Source organism: Colias croceus, chromosome 23 (assembly GCF_905220415.1).
Source record: "Colias croceus chromosome 23, ilColCroc2.1".
NCBI classification, from domain to species: domain Eukaryota; kingdom Metazoa; phylum Arthropoda; class Insecta; order Lepidoptera; family Pieridae; genus Colias; species Colias croceus.
In genome coordinates this window covers 2,820,499-2,838,766 of record NC_059559.1, presented here as the reverse complement: position 1 = coordinate 2,838,766, position 18,268 = coordinate 2,820,499, and the positions used below count along the sequence as shown (strand labels likewise).

The 18,268-nt window shown below is 35.0% G+C and overlaps 5 protein-coding genes across 12 annotated transcripts in view; 1 reads left to right on the top strand and 4 right to left on the bottom strand.

Annotated features, from left to right (window-relative positions):
• The window catches only part of LOC123702154 (glycerol-3-phosphate acyltransferase 3), a 34,389-nt gene extending 34,200 nt beyond the window's left edge, over positions 1 to 189 (bottom strand). For 4 of the 5 annotated variants that reach the window (XM_045649824.1, XM_045649821.1, XM_045649822.1 and 1 more), the window contains exon 1: positions 37 to 189. In XM_045649824.1, the coding sequence (XP_045505780.1) occupies positions 37 to 189 (153 nt within the window). The remainder of the gene's footprint in view (positions 1 to 36) is intronic. The other variant, XM_045649823.1, reaches the window with a different exon arrangement.
• Positions 190 to 494: 305 nt separating this feature from the next.
• On the top strand, positions 495 to 2,995 carry LOC123702165 (ATP synthase subunit e, mitochondrial). The gene is made up of 3 exons (XM_045649842.1): positions 495 to 667; positions 1,726 to 1,882; positions 2,844 to 2,995. Exons 1-3 carry the CDS (start codon positions 617 to 619, stop codon positions 2,885 to 2,887), a joined length of 252 nt encoding a protein of 83 aa, XP_045505798.1. The 5' UTR covers positions 495 to 616; the 3' UTR covers positions 2,888 to 2,995.
• Positions 2,996 to 4,009: 1,014 nt separating this feature from the next.
• LOC123702159 (zinc finger protein 32-like) lies at positions 4,010 to 7,461 on the bottom strand. 2 transcript variants are annotated; one of them, XM_045649832.1, is made up of 6 exons: positions 7,212 to 7,461; positions 6,405 to 6,917; positions 5,528 to 5,653; positions 5,131 to 5,253; positions 4,562 to 4,647; positions 4,010 to 4,127 (listed from the first exon to the last, which is right to left on the bottom strand). In XM_045649832.1, the coding sequence occupies exons 1-6, from the start codon at positions 7,329 to 7,331 to the stop codon at positions 4,016 to 4,018; spliced, it is 1,080 nt and encodes a 359-aa protein (XP_045505788.1). In that variant the 5' UTR covers positions 7,332 to 7,461; the 3' UTR covers positions 4,010 to 4,015. The 2 variants fall into 2 exon arrangements, with proteins under 2 accessions (XP_045505788.1, XP_045505787.1); XM_045649831.1 differs by lacking the exon at positions 4,010 to 4,127 and having other exon boundaries at positions 4,440 to 4,647.
• Positions 7,462 to 8,419: 958 nt separating this feature from the next.
• On the bottom strand, positions 8,420 to 10,574 carry LOC123702150 (BRCA1-associated RING domain protein 1-like). Its single transcript, XM_045649812.1, has one exon. The coding sequence runs from the start codon at positions 10,489 to 10,491 to the stop codon at positions 8,917 to 8,919; it is 1,575 nt and encodes a 524-aa protein (XP_045505768.1). The 5' UTR covers positions 10,492 to 10,574; the 3' UTR covers positions 8,420 to 8,916.
• Positions 10,575 to 10,608: 34 nt separating this feature from the next.
• On the bottom strand, positions 10,609 to 16,080 carry LOC123702155. Of its 3 annotated transcripts, none has more exons than XR_006752816.1 (2): positions 15,943 to 16,080; positions 10,609 to 10,733 (listed from the first exon to the last, which is right to left on the bottom strand). XR_006752816.1 is itself a non-coding variant. In XM_045649825.1 (2 exons), exon 1 carries the CDS (start codon positions 15,920 to 15,922, stop codon positions 14,525 to 14,527), a length of 1,398 nt encoding a protein of 465 aa, XP_045505781.1. In that variant the 5' UTR covers positions 15,923 to 15,927; the 3' UTR covers positions 10,609 to 10,733; positions 11,391 to 14,524. The 3 variants fall into 3 exon arrangements, 1 of the variants encoding a protein (XP_045505781.1); XR_006752817.1 differs by lacking the exon at positions 15,943 to 16,080 and adding an exon at positions 11,092 to 11,384; XM_045649825.1 differs by lacking the exon at positions 15,943 to 16,080 and adding an exon at positions 11,391 to 15,927.
• Between the last annotated feature and the right edge of the window lie 2,188 nt (positions 16,081 to 18,268).

Genomic DNA, 18,268 nt, shown 5'->3' with positions numbered 1-18,268 from the left:
AGGCCATAAATGTGCGGGCGTAAATTTAAGGCTCACCTCGAAAAGTTTAAGCAGAATGTTCACATACAGCCGTCGAACACCCAAAGATTTTCCAATAGATGCCAGAAAAATAACACACAATATTAGAAGTAAGAACGGCGTGTACAATATAGACACGGCAACCGACACGAACGGCATCATTACGGCCATATTGCAAACTGAAAGATGGAATGGATGGCGATGGAATTAGAAAATTCAAATGTCAAATGGTTTCTGTCAGATGATCATGAATGAAAAGCGATTGATTTCTGTGACGTCAGTAGTCATTCTGATTAGTTTTTGTTACCACTAAAAAATATCACAGCTGATTCTTAAAAAAATGTTTTTGAAATCAATTTACTTATATGTTTTTCTTTTCTAATGTGTTTTAAATCATAAAGAATTTACTTTAAGAAAAAATCTCCTTTAATTCACCTATTAAAATGCACCATTTAAGATTTTTAAAACAGCAACATTTTTTGATTTTTAGTCTATCAAGTGCAACATTAAAAATAACCTTAAACTTTTTGGTTGTATCAAAAAATTTCGGGAATTACGTAAATCCTCCTTGGATAAATTTCCCATATAATAATTCACCATGTCTGAACTTCCTTACGGACCCCCAGTGCGTGTATCGCCTTTGATCAGGGTAAGGTTTATTTTTCTTATATTATGTAACAGAAAATTTTATCATTCCATTTTCAATAAATGAATTCCGAATACCCGTAAAATTAAAAAAGGTATAACTTCAATTTTGGAACATAAATTATAAACAATTGAAAATGGAATACAATTTAAACAAAACAAAAGTTTAATAGTGTAATTTACAATTATTATTGTATTACTAGCAGTCCGCCCCGGCTTCGCCCGTGGTACATATTTACGTTTTCTCGACATAAGAACTATCCTCGTACTTCAAGGAATATAATAAAAAAAGAATTATCGAAATCAATTCAGCCGTTCTCAAGTTATGCGCTTACCAACACATTTTGGGATTCATTTTTATATAAGTATTGTATTATGAAAATTATCATGTTCCCAAATATCTAGGTGCAAAATAGGTGTATATTTAAATCTGTAAATTAAAAAGCCCATTTAAACCTATAGGTACGTAAGGAAACTTTAAAAGAATTGAAAAACAAAATCTAAATACCATATTTTGTAAATTCAATTTAGTCTTTTTACAAGTACATAAAACCACAATCTTTGCAATAATAATCGAATTTTTCTTAAAGCTATATTCCTAATAGGTGTCTATTTAATTGCGATAAGCTACGCTAGATCAGCTCTTTATAACATACTAGCGGTCCGCCCCGGCTTCGCCCGTGGTACATATTTCACAATAAAAGGTAGCCTTTGTTCTTTCTCAGGGTCTAAAGATTGTCTGTGCCAAATTTCATCAAAATCGGTTGAGAGGTTTATGCGTGAAAAACATACATACATAATTACAAACTTTTCCTCTTTATAATATTAGTATAGACTAGCTTACCGCCCGCGGCTTCGCCCGCTTTGTCTAAATCCTAATAAATAATATAATAAAACCTTCCTCTTGAATCACTCTATCTATTAAAAAAACTGCAACAAAATCCGTTGCGTAGTTTTAAAGATTTAAGCATACAAAGGGACTTATGGACAGAGAAAACGACTTTGTTTTATACTATGTAGTGATGATAAAATCAGTCTATTAAAATTAAAATAAAATTTCAGTTCGGCCGCTGGTCATTCCTTGGAGTCGGCATTGTATATGGTGCCTTCCACCAGAACAGACTGTCCAAGAAGGAAGCTAAGATCCGGGAAATTGAAACCAAGGAGAAAGCCATCAGGGATGAGAAGCTTAAACAGGAGAAGGCTCTCGCTGCAGCCGGTAAGTTTATAATTCAAGTACATATGGGTATGAAAAATATTTTTAAGCTATTGCATAGCTTCCATCGCGGGCCTTGAGCGCGGAGACCGAATCGTGAAATTCCGTAACGAAAAAACCTCACGCTTCCTCTCCGACGGGCGGAGGTGTGGCTTGAAGGCATAGCATGCAATAGCTTTACCGCGGCCGCGGCAGTCCCCGAGTGCCACACGTCGTTTTTTTTTACTCAAAAATAAGTACAGTATGATTCAAACTTAATGGCGACTTGGAATATCGAACGATCTGATGCACAGAAATCAATTTTAGGTATAAGTGGGATGTTAAGGGCCCTGTGTGCACACGCACTTGCACCTAACTTCCGAACCGCCATTAAGTTTGAATCGAACTATACCCATAGGTATGAAAAACAGTTCATCATCACTACATATTATAAAACAAAATTGCTTTCTCTGTTCTTATGTCTGCTTAAATCTTTAAAACTACACAACGGATTTTGATACGGTTTTCTTTAATAGATAGTGATTCAAGAGGAAGGTTTTAGTATATAATTTATTAGGTTTTAAGGCGAAGCCGCGGGCGGAAAGCCAGTTTAAAATATAAAAAAGCCATGCGCGTTTCCCTATTCTCAATAAATAAAATAAAAAATCTTGATAAACATATGGAAATATAGCTTTCCACCCGCGGCGTCGCCCGCACAGTCAAAGAAAAACCCGCATATTTCCCGTTCCCGTGGGATTTCCGGGATAAAACCTATCCTATGTCCTTTCTCGGGTATCAAAATATCTCTATACCAAATTTCATGCAAATTGGTTCAGTAGTTCAGGCGTGATTGAGTAACAGACAGACAGACAGAGTTACTTTCGCATTTATAATATTAGTATGGATAACAAAAATCAACCTCTATTTTAAGGCATAAGCATAAATATTTAATTCTAATTTAAATATATTTTCTTTCTTTTTTCAGCCGAAATGAAGAATCTTGAAGAAATGATCAACAAGAAGGCATAAACTATAGACTAAGGTTACAGTGTTGCCATAAGTCATGTTTTGTGATGGCAAATAAATTCCATCTTTGTAATTATGTTGTAATTTATGAAATATAGGTGATATCGAAAATTGTTTTTTTTATTGCCTATCCTGGGATATACAATTGCCTGCTACAAGGCCTGCTAGTTCAACACAATACATAACTAAAATTTTCTAAATATTATCATACTAGCTTACCGCCCGCGGCTTCGCCCGCTTTCTCTAAAACGATTTGAGATTTAAACTATGCTATCTCTCAAGTTGGATCGAACTGCACATGGTGTGCGAATTTTATTATAATCGGTTAAGTGGTTTAGGAGTTCATTGAGGACAAACATTGTGACACGAGATTTATATATATTAAGATATTACCTACTAGCCGCGCCCCGCGGTTTCTCCCGCGTGGCTCCGTTCCTGTGTGTGTTTGCGTGATGATATGATATAGCCTATAATATAGCCTTCCTCGATAAATGGGCTATCTAACACCGAAAGAATTTTTCAAATCAGACCAGTAGCTCCCGAGATTAGCGCGTTCAAACAAACAAACTCTTCAGCTTTATAATATAAGTATCGATTACTTATTTGGAATTTCCCTGAATCCAGCAAACAAAACTTAGGCATAGACTTTCATCCCTTATTACAAGCTTTAAGATTTTCTTTTTTCAAAGTGGCCTATTTTTGACTCTGGATCTTGTAGTATTTTCATTCTAATTTCATCCAAATTGGTGTTGTCATATAGAGCGCAGAGAGAAACAGATTTGTTATTGCATTATTTACGGATTAATAACTCAGGCCCCGGAACCACAGACACAATAGGAAAGGACCGATCAGGCCGTTTGGGGCTCAATGGGTTAAATCAATATAGATTTTTTTTTTAAATCTTAATTGTTGCACTTTGTAATTACGTTACGTTAAGCAAGCCATGACAAAATAAACTGAATAACTAATAAACTGTTTAGTAATCTGTGACAATTGATTATTTAAATGCTTGAAAAGTTAAATAAATTGTATAAAAATTATGTTGCAAATAGCAAACTGACAAAAAAATAATGTCTCACACTTGCTTTAAACACCAAAATAAACTTTATTAAAATAAAACGCGGGTATTTTTCAATGTATATTGTGTCTATGTATATGATGGTCCGGCGCAACACCGTGCACTCGCTGCAGGTGCCTCGCCGCGTTACGACGTCTCGCGAAGCTGCTGTCGCAGACGCCGCACTTATATCTGTATGTATTGTAATGCTCTAAGATAATTTAATAATATTCTTGTGTTATTAATGACACTACGCCATTATTTCGAATACCTAATGAAATATTTTTTCATGATCGATATTGTTAACTATATTTTAACGAATGCTATAAAAAATGACGTTAAAATAATGTTCGATATTGGTACCCAATTTGTCCATTTTTCATAAATCTAGGGACAATAAAAACGTTGAAATAATGTATATTTGTAGGAAAAAAATTTCTTTTCAAATAAAACGCAGGTAAAAAAACACTTTTTCGTTTTTCAAATAAAACACGGGTAGTTTTAACTTTTAATGTATATTGTGTCTATGTATATGATGGTCCGGCGCAACACCGTGCACTCGCTGTAGATGCCTCGCCGCGTTACGACGCCTCGCGAAGCTGCTGTCGCAGACGCCGCACTTGTATCTGTATTGTGGCGCTCTATGTCTGTTCTTGTGTATGCGCATGAGGGTAACAGATTTAAAACGTGCGGGGCACTGGTCACACTGAAAGGGGAACAGATTAAATAATTCAACTTTTTTATACTGTGATGTTAAGGTACAGTCAATAAAAAATACTCTGGAATTGAGTCTTCCTTTTTGAGAATGTCAGTCTATAAAACATTGTTAGATACTAGAGTGAGAAAGCAAATTATTTCTTAGAAAGTTAATTAATATTCACTGCGCTTGGAATAAAATAAGGATCATGGTTCAGGAAGATTTCAGGGTATCAATGACGTAATACAAACAACTGGTCTAAAGTACGAGTGGTGTTGTATAATGCATTCGTTGAAATTAACACCTTATTACGTGATATTAATGTTCAGTCTATTGTATAGAAAATAGAAAACTCTGCCGAACGCACGTGTAGGCAGAGTTTTGCTTCGGACAATTTTCGAGCGGGTTTGAAGCTCTAGGAGTTTTTAGTATAGTAATAACCGCTTGACTCTTGAAATTTAAAAATACTCAACAGAAAGGAATTAAAAATACCTGAACAGTCTTTTCAGGCAAATGTATAGCTATGTGTTGAAGATAGCTACTCTTTCTGTGGAAGCCGGCGTTACATTCATTGCATACGTAGGGCTTTTCACCTGTGTGGAGACGCTCATGTATCTGGAATTATAAAAGTATGACATATTGTGTAAATTTAGATTATACAGACCGATTTTGATATATATATTTTTACAGGTACCAGCTGCGCCTCGCGATTTCACCCGCGTGGCTCCGCTCCTTTTGGTCTTAGCGTTTACTCTAATTTTATTATATATTGTATATATTTTGGTATAACTAAGGGAATATTGATTAAAAAACTAAAATGCAGACTTTTATCAACCATTACGTCAAAAATTCCTTATGGCTATTTATTAAGTCTTTAATGCATACATACCTTAACCTGTTCAGCATTAGATGCTTTATAATCACAGTACGAACATTTGTCCGTCTTCTCATATCCATGTTTGGCTCTACAATGCATCAGTAGAAGCCGGCGAGTTATAAACTTTTTGCCGCAATGCTGTAATTATGAAATAATTTCAATTAATTTTATGAAGACAAAACATTTTTGGAAGTGAAACTTCTTTAGGCGCATTGAGAGTAAAATTCCAATGTCGCTTCATGGCGATACCGTCATGTCATCGAGTAAGGCAACGATTTTGGTATCTTTGCAGCTTACCAAAGAAGTTTCATTTCTGACACGGGTGCTCGAGACACACGCTCTTTTTTTCTATATTTTTTATTGATGACTGCCAAAAGATCAATATAGATATCTCTACTAGTTAACTACATTACTTTAGAGTGACACAAGCTAGTTTGGACTAAACTTATAACAGCCTTTTGAACATGGCTCGACCCTGCACACATTTTTTGGTCATTACATAAAAAGAAACATATTTATAAGAAACTTATAATTTAGCCACATCACTACATAGTATAAAACAAAGTCGCTTTCTCTGTCCCTATGTCCCTTTGTATGCTTAAATCTTCAAAACTACGCAACGGATATGATGCAGTTTTTTTTAATAAATAGTTAGAGTGATTCAACAGGAAGTTTTTAGTATATAATTTATTGGGTTTTAGGCAAAGCGGGCGAAGCCGCGGGCGGTAAGCTAGTTGTAAGTATATAATATACTACCCTACTTATAAGCAACCCATAGCATAGCATTAGTACAAGGTTCACATCAAAACCTGTATAATTGTATTGTATATTTGAAAGAAAACTATGGACAATTCAAATATAACTAAGATATTAAAAAACCAATACGCACCTCACAAACAACATCAAAACCAGTGTGTATCTTATAATGATTCCGGAGCGACAGTTTCGAAGTCAATATCTTATGGCAATATTCACACTCTATCTCTTCTTTCCCCCTCTCCTTTTTTCTCTTATCTTCTTTATCCGTTTTACCTCTCAAAGTTCGCACAACATTTTTTTTTCGAACAGCACTCCGTTTTTTCTTATCAAATATATTATCTGTTTCTTCGATAATAGGTTTTGCGTCTGTGCTCATTTCTTTGTGTTCGTTGATTTGAAACGTGTCCAGCGTAATGTTATCGTCAAATTCCTTGAAGTCATCGTCGTTGGCGTCAAAAATATCTATTGTTGTTACGTTTTCGTTGAATTTTAATGTAAATACAGTGGGAAGTGTGTCATTTGGTTGGTAATTTAGTAAAAATTGCTGGATTTCTTCACATTTTCTCCTATATTTATTGGATTCATTTAAAAAACTGATACAGTTCGAACATATTTCTTGAGGTAGATTATCATTATATTCAACCTGAAAATAATAATATACTTAGATAAATATTATACTTACAAAAAATATTATAAGAAAAAATATTGACTTTATTCATTGTATATAAATTATTCCTTTAGAACTAGATAATTAATTAATTAATTATATTACTTAAATTAAGAATAGTTTTTTCAATTCATTAAAATTTTCGTGCGTCTTTATTTACATCTGTGACTTACAAACAAAAACTATACCCAAATTTTCTTGCTTATTATTTATGTATGTTATAGTCGATAACTAAAACTTATGTTAAATATATACACACAAGATACGTACCTTAATTCCTGTAGCAATTAATATAATATTAGTGTATTTTTCACTGTGTTCCGGGTACATAAATATAGGGTATAAGTTTTGACTATTTATACACAATCTGCAGCATTTTAATGGATGCATTCTTATTATATAATACCTTAAGAAATTACCTTCGAATAATTATTAATATGCAACTGTTAAATCTTTTACATTAATACATAATTAAACAACTTTTGCATTTCATTTTCCAAACAAACATTGGTTGGAAACATTCTCGTTTGACATTGACATAAGTATGTCATATTTAATCATTATGATGACGTTTATTAATGTAAGATACGTGTCTATTTGACAAGGTAAGAAAATAACAGAAACGATAAACCAACATTTTAAAAGCACTGTATATGTATAATGCATACAAAAGTAGTTAAGGGTGGTTAAGGACAGCATTCATTTAGTACATACTATAAAATATAGCCCTCCGCTGCGTCCGTACTCTATCTAAACTCAATAACTACTGCACTGATATTCATTTAGTTTTCACTAGGACTCTCTAGGACTAGCGTTGCAAGTCTCGTGAGTTATGTCTAGTTCTAGTATAATATAAAAATTATGTTTCAATTTAAAGTGCCAAAAGTTAGTAATTATAGTATTAAATATTATATTATAGTATTTGTTTCGGTATACCTTATTTTAGAAGTCTATTTAGAATTCCTTCCAAGTAAGAAGTATAAAAAGAAATAAAAAAAGTCAATGAATGTATAAAAAAATATTTATTTTCCTTATAATAAAAGTAACAATATTTTAAATCCATACTAATTTGCTTCGTATTTAATAAGTAAAAAGATTTATTAAATACTATGGACAAAATCATAATAATTTACACATAAACCAGTGAATTAAATAAAAAAATAACTGAAATTTTCACAGAAATACATTATAAATAAATTAGACATACTAATTTCATAAAACAATATTCCTACTTACTTACCTACTACAAATAAAAATAATACTTGTTACAGGGCTTCAAGTATTACTTAACATAATTTTTGATTTTTGAAGTGAAACTTCTTTATCGGGGTTGGAAATAAATTTAGTGTAACATTTTTTCGTTACGCGTGACATTTTTCCGTTACGCGCCATCTTTTTCTTATCCCTACCACGCGTGATTCGACGTATTTCTGTAAAGTTGCATATAGTAAATTATTTTTTTGAAAAATAAGGTCATAAAGAAGTTTCACTTCTTATGTGTGTACACTAGTAGTTAGTACAGGCACACATTTTTTTTATATGACAATATAATATTATAACAATAAAACATCATTTTACACAGTGATACTCAATTAAGGCTGGCTAGTCACGTAACTACCACAGGGGCATTGGAACAATCTCTGTTGCACAGCAGTTGGAGCAATATAAGCTGTTCTCTAAATTGCCCCTGCTTGCCTATACACATCACAATTAAGGAGCCAATTAATGCAATTCCAATATTGCCCCTGCTGCAGGTAGGTGAGTAACCAGTTTAAAATTCAGTGCATTGTCATCTTCTTGATTGAGATTGTGCCATATATAGTTTGATCGATTATTGCGTAAGGAATTGCTTCAATATAACTGTTTCCCTTTAATAAATGTACACAGGATATAAACATCTTAATATATCTGCACAAATCAAAATATTTCATCTTAAACTAGATGATCGGTGTAATCTAAACTTCTTTTACTTAAGCTATGGTTCACATAATTCATATTTCTCTATACATTCTATCAACCAGCCAACTGGCAAAGCTTTAACATGAGCCATATTATACATTGGTTCGTACATATCCTTAAAAATAATATAGTGAGAGCATATCTCCAGCTTCCCACCTTTCTTAGCATGATACGGAACAAGTTTCTCTGCTTCTGGTATCAATTCTGGGTTCGGCACTCTCCGTAGAACTATACCACCTGCGTCTATTATTAGCTTTGTTAATACCGCCTTCGTTAGTACTAACGTTTTTGATATTTCGTACTTACTAATAAAATTGTGTAAGTAGAAGTGGCAGCCGTTGAAAATGCTTGGCAATTGCTTGTATTTGTTATAACGAGAATTTTTCGGTCCATTATACAGTTTACTTCCAACGCCTTTCACTTCGTAATCTTGGAATGGTTTGAGAATTTGTTCCGATGATTTCGTAACCCATTTGGAAGATATCACCCATACACCGTATACAATGGCTTGCAAAACATCCACACTAGATGGACATACATCGTCATCCACATCCACAATCAAATGAGTGACTTTTGCTGTGAATTTCGTCTCCAAATGCAAATTAGAATGATGTTTCGTTAATATTTTCAGCTTACTAGTCACTGTCCTGAATTGTGACACACAGAACACTCTCATATCTTCGAAATCTAATTCCGAATGTGCATTTGCTATTAAAGTTACATTGAAGCCTTGCGTTTGTAGTAAATTTTCAGCAGCATCGAGCAAAATGGCTTTCATGTCTTCTGACGCCAATTGTACTGGAGTTTCACCTTTGCAGTTCCGTGCGTACATATCCGCTCCATGTTTGACAAGTTCGGCAGCTATATCCTTACGATTATATCTCACAGCTTCATGCAATGGTGTTTCATTGCTTGGCCCTGGTACATTAATGAGCGTGTTGAACTGTAAGAGTGCTTTAACAATTTCTAATTTACCATTTTGTACTACTTCATGGAGCGGTGTCCACCCAGCATTATCTTTAGTGTTAGAATTGGCCCCTTGATTTAATAAGTCCAATACTGTATCAATTTTACCCAGTCTACATGCTACGTGAAGACTCGTTTCACCTTTAGTGTTCTTCTTTTCGATACCTTTTTTCGAGCTTGCAGTTGACGATATTGATATGTTCAAATCAGATTTACTTTTCGGCTTTTTAAACTCACGATCTGGAGTGTTTTTATTCAGTACTTTCATATTTTCTTTACCCGATTGAACCTCGTCTGTGACTTTCCCGCGCTTTTTTACGGATACAACTTGTTTTGAATCTTGAGGCCTACAACTTTGGAATATCTCGTCGAGTTCTTTCGCAGATTCTATGCAATTAGCTAAATCATTGCCAGGATATGCGGAACAACCTTCTAGAGGCATATTACATGTGGGACATTGTTTTAAGTTTTCAAAATGCTCCGCGCATATGTAATGAAAACAAGCGCTTAGACATACTGGTTTAACACATAATTTCGAACAAACGCCGCAAGTACAATCTTGTTTGACCGCGTCCAACGCATTGAGGAATTTGTTTAATTTATCAGTAGACACCTTGCTGCTCATATTAATTGTGTTGAACCACGTTGAAACTAATTTAAACCTCCCAATTTTCAAAGAGTTGAGAACAATCAACAAACCAAAAGTCAAAACACAGAAAGTAGAAACCAAAATTAGACAAGACAATTCAATTTTATTTTATGAATGGCAGTGCTGCGTTGCCACAATTTTGCCAATGTCACGTTGTGGATAGTTTTACATCTCATAGATTTATAAGAAGCTCGAATGTATCAGTCAAGCGCAGATATCTACAACAAAAAAAAAGACACACACAATATATAGAAATTACCAACACCAAGTTAATTTAATTGTTATAAAGGACGAACAGTAAACTAATTATGTACAAATTATAACATAAAATCTAAAATCTACCATATTTGGACGCTTGATAAATATTCATAGTTTTATTTTGTTAGTAATAATAAATTTAGAGATAACATAAACAAATCGAGTACTAGTTAATGAGAGAAGGGATTTCATGTTAGTAGGACGAGGAACGGTAGGGGGAAGGTTATCATATAGGGAAGAGTTCTTTGTACAGTTAAAAAAGATATGGTCCAGGTCAGCTTCATCAATGCCACATTCACAAATTGAGTTGTCCCTCACCCTGATTTTAGCTAGATGCACTGGAGTACTTGCGTGGCCTAGTCGAATACGACAGATCGTAGAGGTAACACATTTGGGGATGTCCTTATATTTAAAAAACCATGGTTTTGGAGGGATCCCATTTTGTATAGAGCGGTAGAATTTGCCCTTACTTCTACTTGACGTAGACCAAAAATCCTTCCATGTTTCAAAAAGTCTAGGGCGCGCAAGAGCAACAATGTCGTGTGAGTAAGTAAGGTCATGAGTCTCTGATGATATATTAATGGCTGCTTTAGCGCACCAGTCAGCGGACTCATTACCTGTGATACCACTGTGTCCAGGAATCCAAGCCAAGGTAACATCTATATCATTTTCTTTGCACTCTAACAGGACTTCTTTTAATTTAATAATTACAGGATATTTCACCTTTGACCGAAATTGATTAGAAGTCAATGCCTGTAAACAACTTTTGGAGTCTGTGAAAATAATCGATTTAGTCAGTTTATGAGATAGGACGTAGAGTACCGCTTCTAACAGAGCTAAAGCCTCGCCCACAAAGGTAGATGTTACTGGTGGGCATTTACGACACAACATGATGGCAAATTTTGGCATCCAGACAGCTATACCCACACTTTCACTATCAGAGGTTTTTGAAGCATCAGTGAAAATTGGAGTCCATCCACTCCAATTCTCAGCTAAAATGCTGTTGAATTTATGATTGGCGTCGGGGGATTGTTTTGAAATTTTAAAAAATTCAATATTCGGGCGAAAAAGAAGGGATTCAAAAGGAGAGCAAAAGATAGGATTGGAGGGGGATTTATACAAAGTATAGGGTAATGCTAAAATAAATGAGTAGGATTTTAAGAGGGGGAACGATGAATTATTGTCAACTAAACTGTGTAAAATTTGTAATCTAGCAAGGAGAGGATGGGAAGAATTTTGAAAAAGTTTCCAAGTAAATCTATCACACAAGTACTGTTTCCTAAAATGAAGAGGGGGGTCACCGGATTCTATTTGCAAGGCGTTAATTGCTGTGGATCTCATAGCACCTAGAATAATCCTTAAGCATTTAGATTGGATTTTATCCCAAATTTGATTGCCGGACTTATTACTTGGTTCCAATAAAAATGACGCATAATCAAAGTGGCTACGGACCACAGCATTATACAGAAGCTTCTGAGAGAAAGGGTGCGCGCCCCAGCTAACTCCAGACAACGCACGTAAAACGTTAACGCCTTTCTCACATTTCCCAGCAATGTAATTTGAATGGACTAAACCAGTCATTCTGGTATCTAAATATACTCCTAAAAATTTTACATTATCATGGAGAGGGAAGGGATCATTTTTATAAAAAAGGTTTAAAGGAGGAACTAATCTTTTGCGGGTGAAAATAACACAAGAGCTTTTTGAGACGGATAAAGATAGGCCATGCGGATGTAACCACTCATGTAGGTAGTAAAGCGCACTATTTAAATTACATTCTATTTCAGACATAGAGGATGAACTGCAGTATAATGCAATATCATCGGCATATTGTAGGATGTTGCAAAAACTATTTACAGATGACTCCAAATCATAGGTGTACAAGCTATATAAAAGGGGACTTAACACAGATCCTTGCGGGAGACCTTTCCAGATGGATCTAGGAGAACTTAAGGATCCATCAACTCTTACTTGGATTGATCTGCACATAAGAAGATTGCATATGAACCTCGTTAACCTCTCGGGGATACTCAGCTGGTGCAATTTTTGCCTGAGTATTGGAAGAATAACATTGTCATAAGCACCTTCAATATCCAGAAAGACTCCAGCAAGGAACTGTTTTTTTTTAAAGGAAATTTGGATGTCAGTAGTGAGGATAGCAATACTATCTAAAGTGCTAAAGCCCTTGCGAAACCCAAATTGAGATTTAGCAAGGATATTGTTATTTTCAACAAACCATTCTAGTCGGTTTTTTAATAAAATTTCTGTTATTTTACATAAAGTGGAGGACAGGGCAATTGGGCGGTAACTGTTTGGATCTGATGGGTTCTTGTTTGGTTTAAGGATAGGGATTACAATTTGGGTTTTCCAGGAAGGAGGAATGAAGCCGGTGGAGAGGAAATAATTAACTAAATTAAGAAAGAATACCTTAGTCTTTTCTGTTGATTGTACTAAAAATGAGTAGGGAATATCATCAATACCAGGAGATGAGTCTTTGAGTCCATCAAGGGCACATAAGAGCTCATCCATGGAAAAAGGTGAATCAAGGTTATTTGTAGGAGGAAGGAAGGAAGGTGAGGAGGGAAATAGGTCAGAGGCAGGGACGGTGGAAGGAGCTAATTTATTTATGAACTCATCTAGCCAAACGGAAGTATTGTTAGAGGTTAAGGAAATTGAGGAATATGACTTTCTAAACTTTTTAATTTGTCTCCAGACTAGAGAAGGAGGGGTTTTAGGGGAGAGGGATTCGCAAAAATTGAGCCATCCGGAGCGCTTTTTGGAATTAAGGATTCTTTTCACTTTAGCTGAAATCTTTTTAAAGTTCAGGAAATTTTCTGGTGTCATACTAGAAATGTATAGTTTTTCCGCATCAGATCTTTGGCGAACAATATCTGTACATTCCTGATCCCACCAAGGAGTAGCGGGTTTATAATGACATGGTTTCTTCTGAGGGATATTAGCATTGGCAGATGAAAGGATGGAGGATTCAAACTGGGAATAAACAAGCAATACATTATTAAATGAAATAGGGGGAATAAGATTAATTTTATTCTCTAATGAGTATGAATAATTAGACCAATTAGCTTTAGACAGGTGGAATTTTAGAGAAGGAACATAAAGGGCTTCGGGGATGTTATGGTCAAAGGAGAGGAGGATAGGAAAATGATCACTCCCATGGGAATCAGGAAGAGTGGACCAATTACAGGACAGAGATAAGGAGGGGGAAGACAAGGACAAATCAACAACACTTTTAGGATTTTGATTAGGTAAAACAATATGAGTAGGGGAGCCATTGTTCAAAATACATAAGTTGAGATCATCAAACATTTCTAATAGAGATACAGCAAATAGGTCGGATTTATGGGAGCCCCATGAGGTGTGATGGGCATTAAAATCCCCCAAAATTAAAATAGGACGGGGGAGAGAGGACAATATATAGTACAAATCGGGGATTAAAGAGGAACAAGGATTCGAGATATATATAGATAAAACAGTAAAATCAAAAACTTTTGCTGCAACAGCATTGATATCCTCACTATGATTTGGAATAGGGATTTGGGAGAAAGGGAGAGATCTTTTAATGATGAGAGCAGCACCGGCATAACCGTCGGCTCTGTCATTGCGCAGGCACACATAATTAGGGATGGTAAAACGAGTCTTAGGAACTAACCACGACTCAGATATGGCAAATATCACAGGGTCGTATTCGTTAATAAGGCTTATGATTGAATGTTTCTTTGGTCTTACGCTTCTAGCATTCCATTGTATCAGGCTCTTCGGAGCCATTATTTAATCTAATAGTGTCAAGAATTTTGAATAACATTTCCTTCACGTTGTGCGGTAAGTCGACATCACTACATGTTTTAATGATGTCATAAAAGAATGTCAGGCAGGAGATGAGGACGTTGCTCTCTCTTTGAGATCTGGTAATTGGAGTAGTGCCTGATAAGGCACACCCATTTTGAGGTTCTAGTTGGGGATCTCGAACAATGTCATTATGGGTTGCTTTATCATAGCCTTTTCCAAGAGGAGCTCTGGGGCGAGGCATAAAGAAAACGGTTTTCTTATAAGAGGAGGAGGTAGGGGAAGAGGACGGATTTTGAGTAGAGTACGTAATTGGAGAGGAAGGGATTTGACGGGTTGCATCAGCAAAGGATTTGCGGGACATGGGGAAACGTAGGGAAGCTTCGGAATAGGAAATGCTTTCCTCAGACATAATATGTTTTATATTTTTTTGTCTTGAGTATTCAGGACAAACTGGGTCAGTAGCTAGATGGGAACCTGAACAACTGATGCATGTAGCGGAAGACTCGGAAACATTGCAATCAATGCCCTCATGTTCCTTGGCGCAGCGGAAGCAGCGAGGTTTTGCTCGGCATTGAGATTTAATATGCCCGAACCTGCAGCACTTCCGGCATTGTATAGTTGGAAGTTGGTATGTCTCAATGATAAGGGAGGATTTATAAAGGTAAACTCTGTCGGGTAATTTTTGTCCTTGTAAAGTAAGAACAACAGTAGTCGTAGGAATCCATTCAGTAGTTTCGTCTGTTTTCCTTTTCCGGTTGAGTCTTCTGGCCTTTAGAACGATTCCAAAGCCTTGGGGAATCTCTAGGGCTTCTACACATTCTTGCATGGAAATGTCAGTAGGAACTCCTCTGACTATTCCCATGCGAGAAAAATTATAGGTTGGAATGGAGGCAGTAAGATTGTTATTACTCAATATTGGATTATAGCAAAACTTGTTGGCGTCATCAGCATTAGAGAATTCAACAGAGACTCGATTCCTACCTATCTTTTTAATGCCATCACGTTTAATATTCTTAATACCATTAGTAACTAAAAGTTGGCCTACCTTTACAGATCTCAAAGTTGAACCAGAAGCAGGATCAGTTTCATTTTTACTTAAGTGGACAAGGAATGGACCAGTGTCTGCTTCAGAATACCTTCTTTCACCTTCAGATAACATAGGGTGAGTATAAACTGTCTGGATAGATGCCGCTATGGGATTATTATCCACGGAAGTTTTTTTTAATTTTGTAAGGTTTGATATATTATCGTCTAAATGCCTTTTCTGAGGAAGGCGAGTCTGTACATTTTGGGAAGAATCGTTAGGATCAGGAGGATCCGGCGGATCCGGAGGGATATCCATACTTAAATTAGATTACTTACCACTAAACACGATACACTACAACCACCACCAACAAAAACAAAGAAAAATCGTAGCTTGAATGAAATATACGCCAAATAGAAAACTAAAATGAAAAAATTTTCAATAACACGTGCGTTCACTACCACAAACAAGCATCGACCTTAGACAAGACAGCTGACACAGCTGAGTGCTGACACCACGCTGACACTTGACAGTGACTGGTGACAATTGACAACATTTCATTTTTTAGAAGGCCATGAAAGAAAAAAACCGTTTCTTTATTTTGCTCTTGCGATTACAGAAAAAAAATTATTTCATTTTTTAATCGCATATTTTAAGAGAAATTAAATAAAAACGATAAATGTGATGATGACGTCATACATACGGAGGAATAAAAATGCGCCTTAGCCTAATTTAAAAAAAGTTAAAAAAAAACTATCACTGACATTTACAGGGTATGGCATGTGTCAAATTTCATATTAATGTCATTTTTGTGAATTATTCATGTAAACAAACTTTTAAATCGTGTTATTGTGTTTTGGTTTTCTAATTTAATCTCATTAGCGTGATGTTTGTTTGATTGGAGTTGGACCAATTTATTTTTATTATACAAATAGTGCCTATAGTGTTCATAATTTTCTTGAAATAAAAGACTTTGTTTACTTACTTAAAAGTTGTATTTATTTATCACTTTCCAACGTTTTTGGGATAGTATATTTATTTCGCATAAATTTTCAGCATCCCTTAGCAAATCCTGCATAAAGTCATCATCATCAGTACTTGTGAATAAGTTTCTTTTGTTCAAAATTTGGATCAGCAAACAACAAATAACAATGTAAACAAAGCTTGACGAATCAAAGTGACAAATGTGCCAAAATGTCAACTGTCAAGATTTTTTTTTAAATTTAAACTAGGTATGTAGCAAAGGAAAAAATGTATTCCTCCGTATGTACGACGTCATTTGGCGTTTACGACATTTTAGAATGAGATGATTTTAAAACTCAAAAAGATGAATGAAAACTTCAATATTTATAAAAAGAAAAAAATACATGTATCATAATTTTTGATCTAGTTTTCATTAAAATAAAAAAATAAGTAGCTTAAAATTTTGAAATGTTGTCAATTCAGGATGCCCTTGGGTAGCCCGATAGGCGATAGGCCCTATGGATACATGTCTATTGGAAAAGTAATAAACAAAAAAAAAGATTTTGAAATTTATAAACCACTAGCTTTCCACCCGCAGCTTCGCCCGCGCAGTCAAAGAAAAACCCGCATAGTTCCCGTTCCCGTGGGATTTCACACAAAACCTATCCTATTTCCCGGGGTAAAAGTAACCTATGTCCATTCTCGGGTATCAAAATATCTCTATACCAAATTTAATACATAGCTAAGGCGTGATTGAATAACAGACAGACAGACAGAGTTACTTTCGCATTTATAATATTAGTATGGAAATATGGATTAACAATTTGGTGTATTTTACGTTTTCAAACAAAAACCCGCATAGTTCCCGTTCCCGTGGGATTTTCGGGATAAAACCAAGCCTATGTTTCTCAATGAAGATGCAGCTTTCTAATGGTGAAAGAATTTTTAAAATCGGTCCAGTAGTTTATGCGTGAAAACCATACATACATAATTACAAACCTTTCCTCTTTATAATATTAGTTTAGAGTATGTATAGATAATAGCGATGATTTAAATGGAAGTCTTCGCCATTTAAGTATGTTGTAACCCAAAACAAAACTATATGAATCTTTGTCGAAAGCATTCTAAAGTCTAGGCTAGGTCGCTAGGATAAGAAGGAATTAGAAAATACAGGTAAATAAAACGTAAAGTTATACTTATTAAACATTTATTTATATTATAAAGTACGAAATAGCTTATAAGTAACTTGACTAGATTTTCTATCTTAATATATATAAATCTCGTGTCACAATGTTTGTCCTCAATGGACTCCTAAACCACTTAACCGATTATAATAAAATTCGCACACCATTTGCAGTTCGATCCAACTTGAGAGATAGGATAGTTTAAACATGTAGGTACCACGGGCGAAGCCGGGGCGGACCACTAGTATGATAATAAATCAATGTTAACTAAATAATTAACTTACATATTTTATTTCATATTACTAATTTTGAGAATACAAATAAAAGACAAATAATAAACACTAAATTCGATCTTGTAGCAGTCATTTATAAATTCCATTTAATTTAAATCTATAATATAAAAATGAATCCCAAAATGTGTTGGTAAGCGCATAACTTGAGAACGGCTTAACCGATTTCGTTAATTCTTTTTTTATAATATTCCTTGAAGTTCGAGGATGGTTCTTATGTAGAGAAA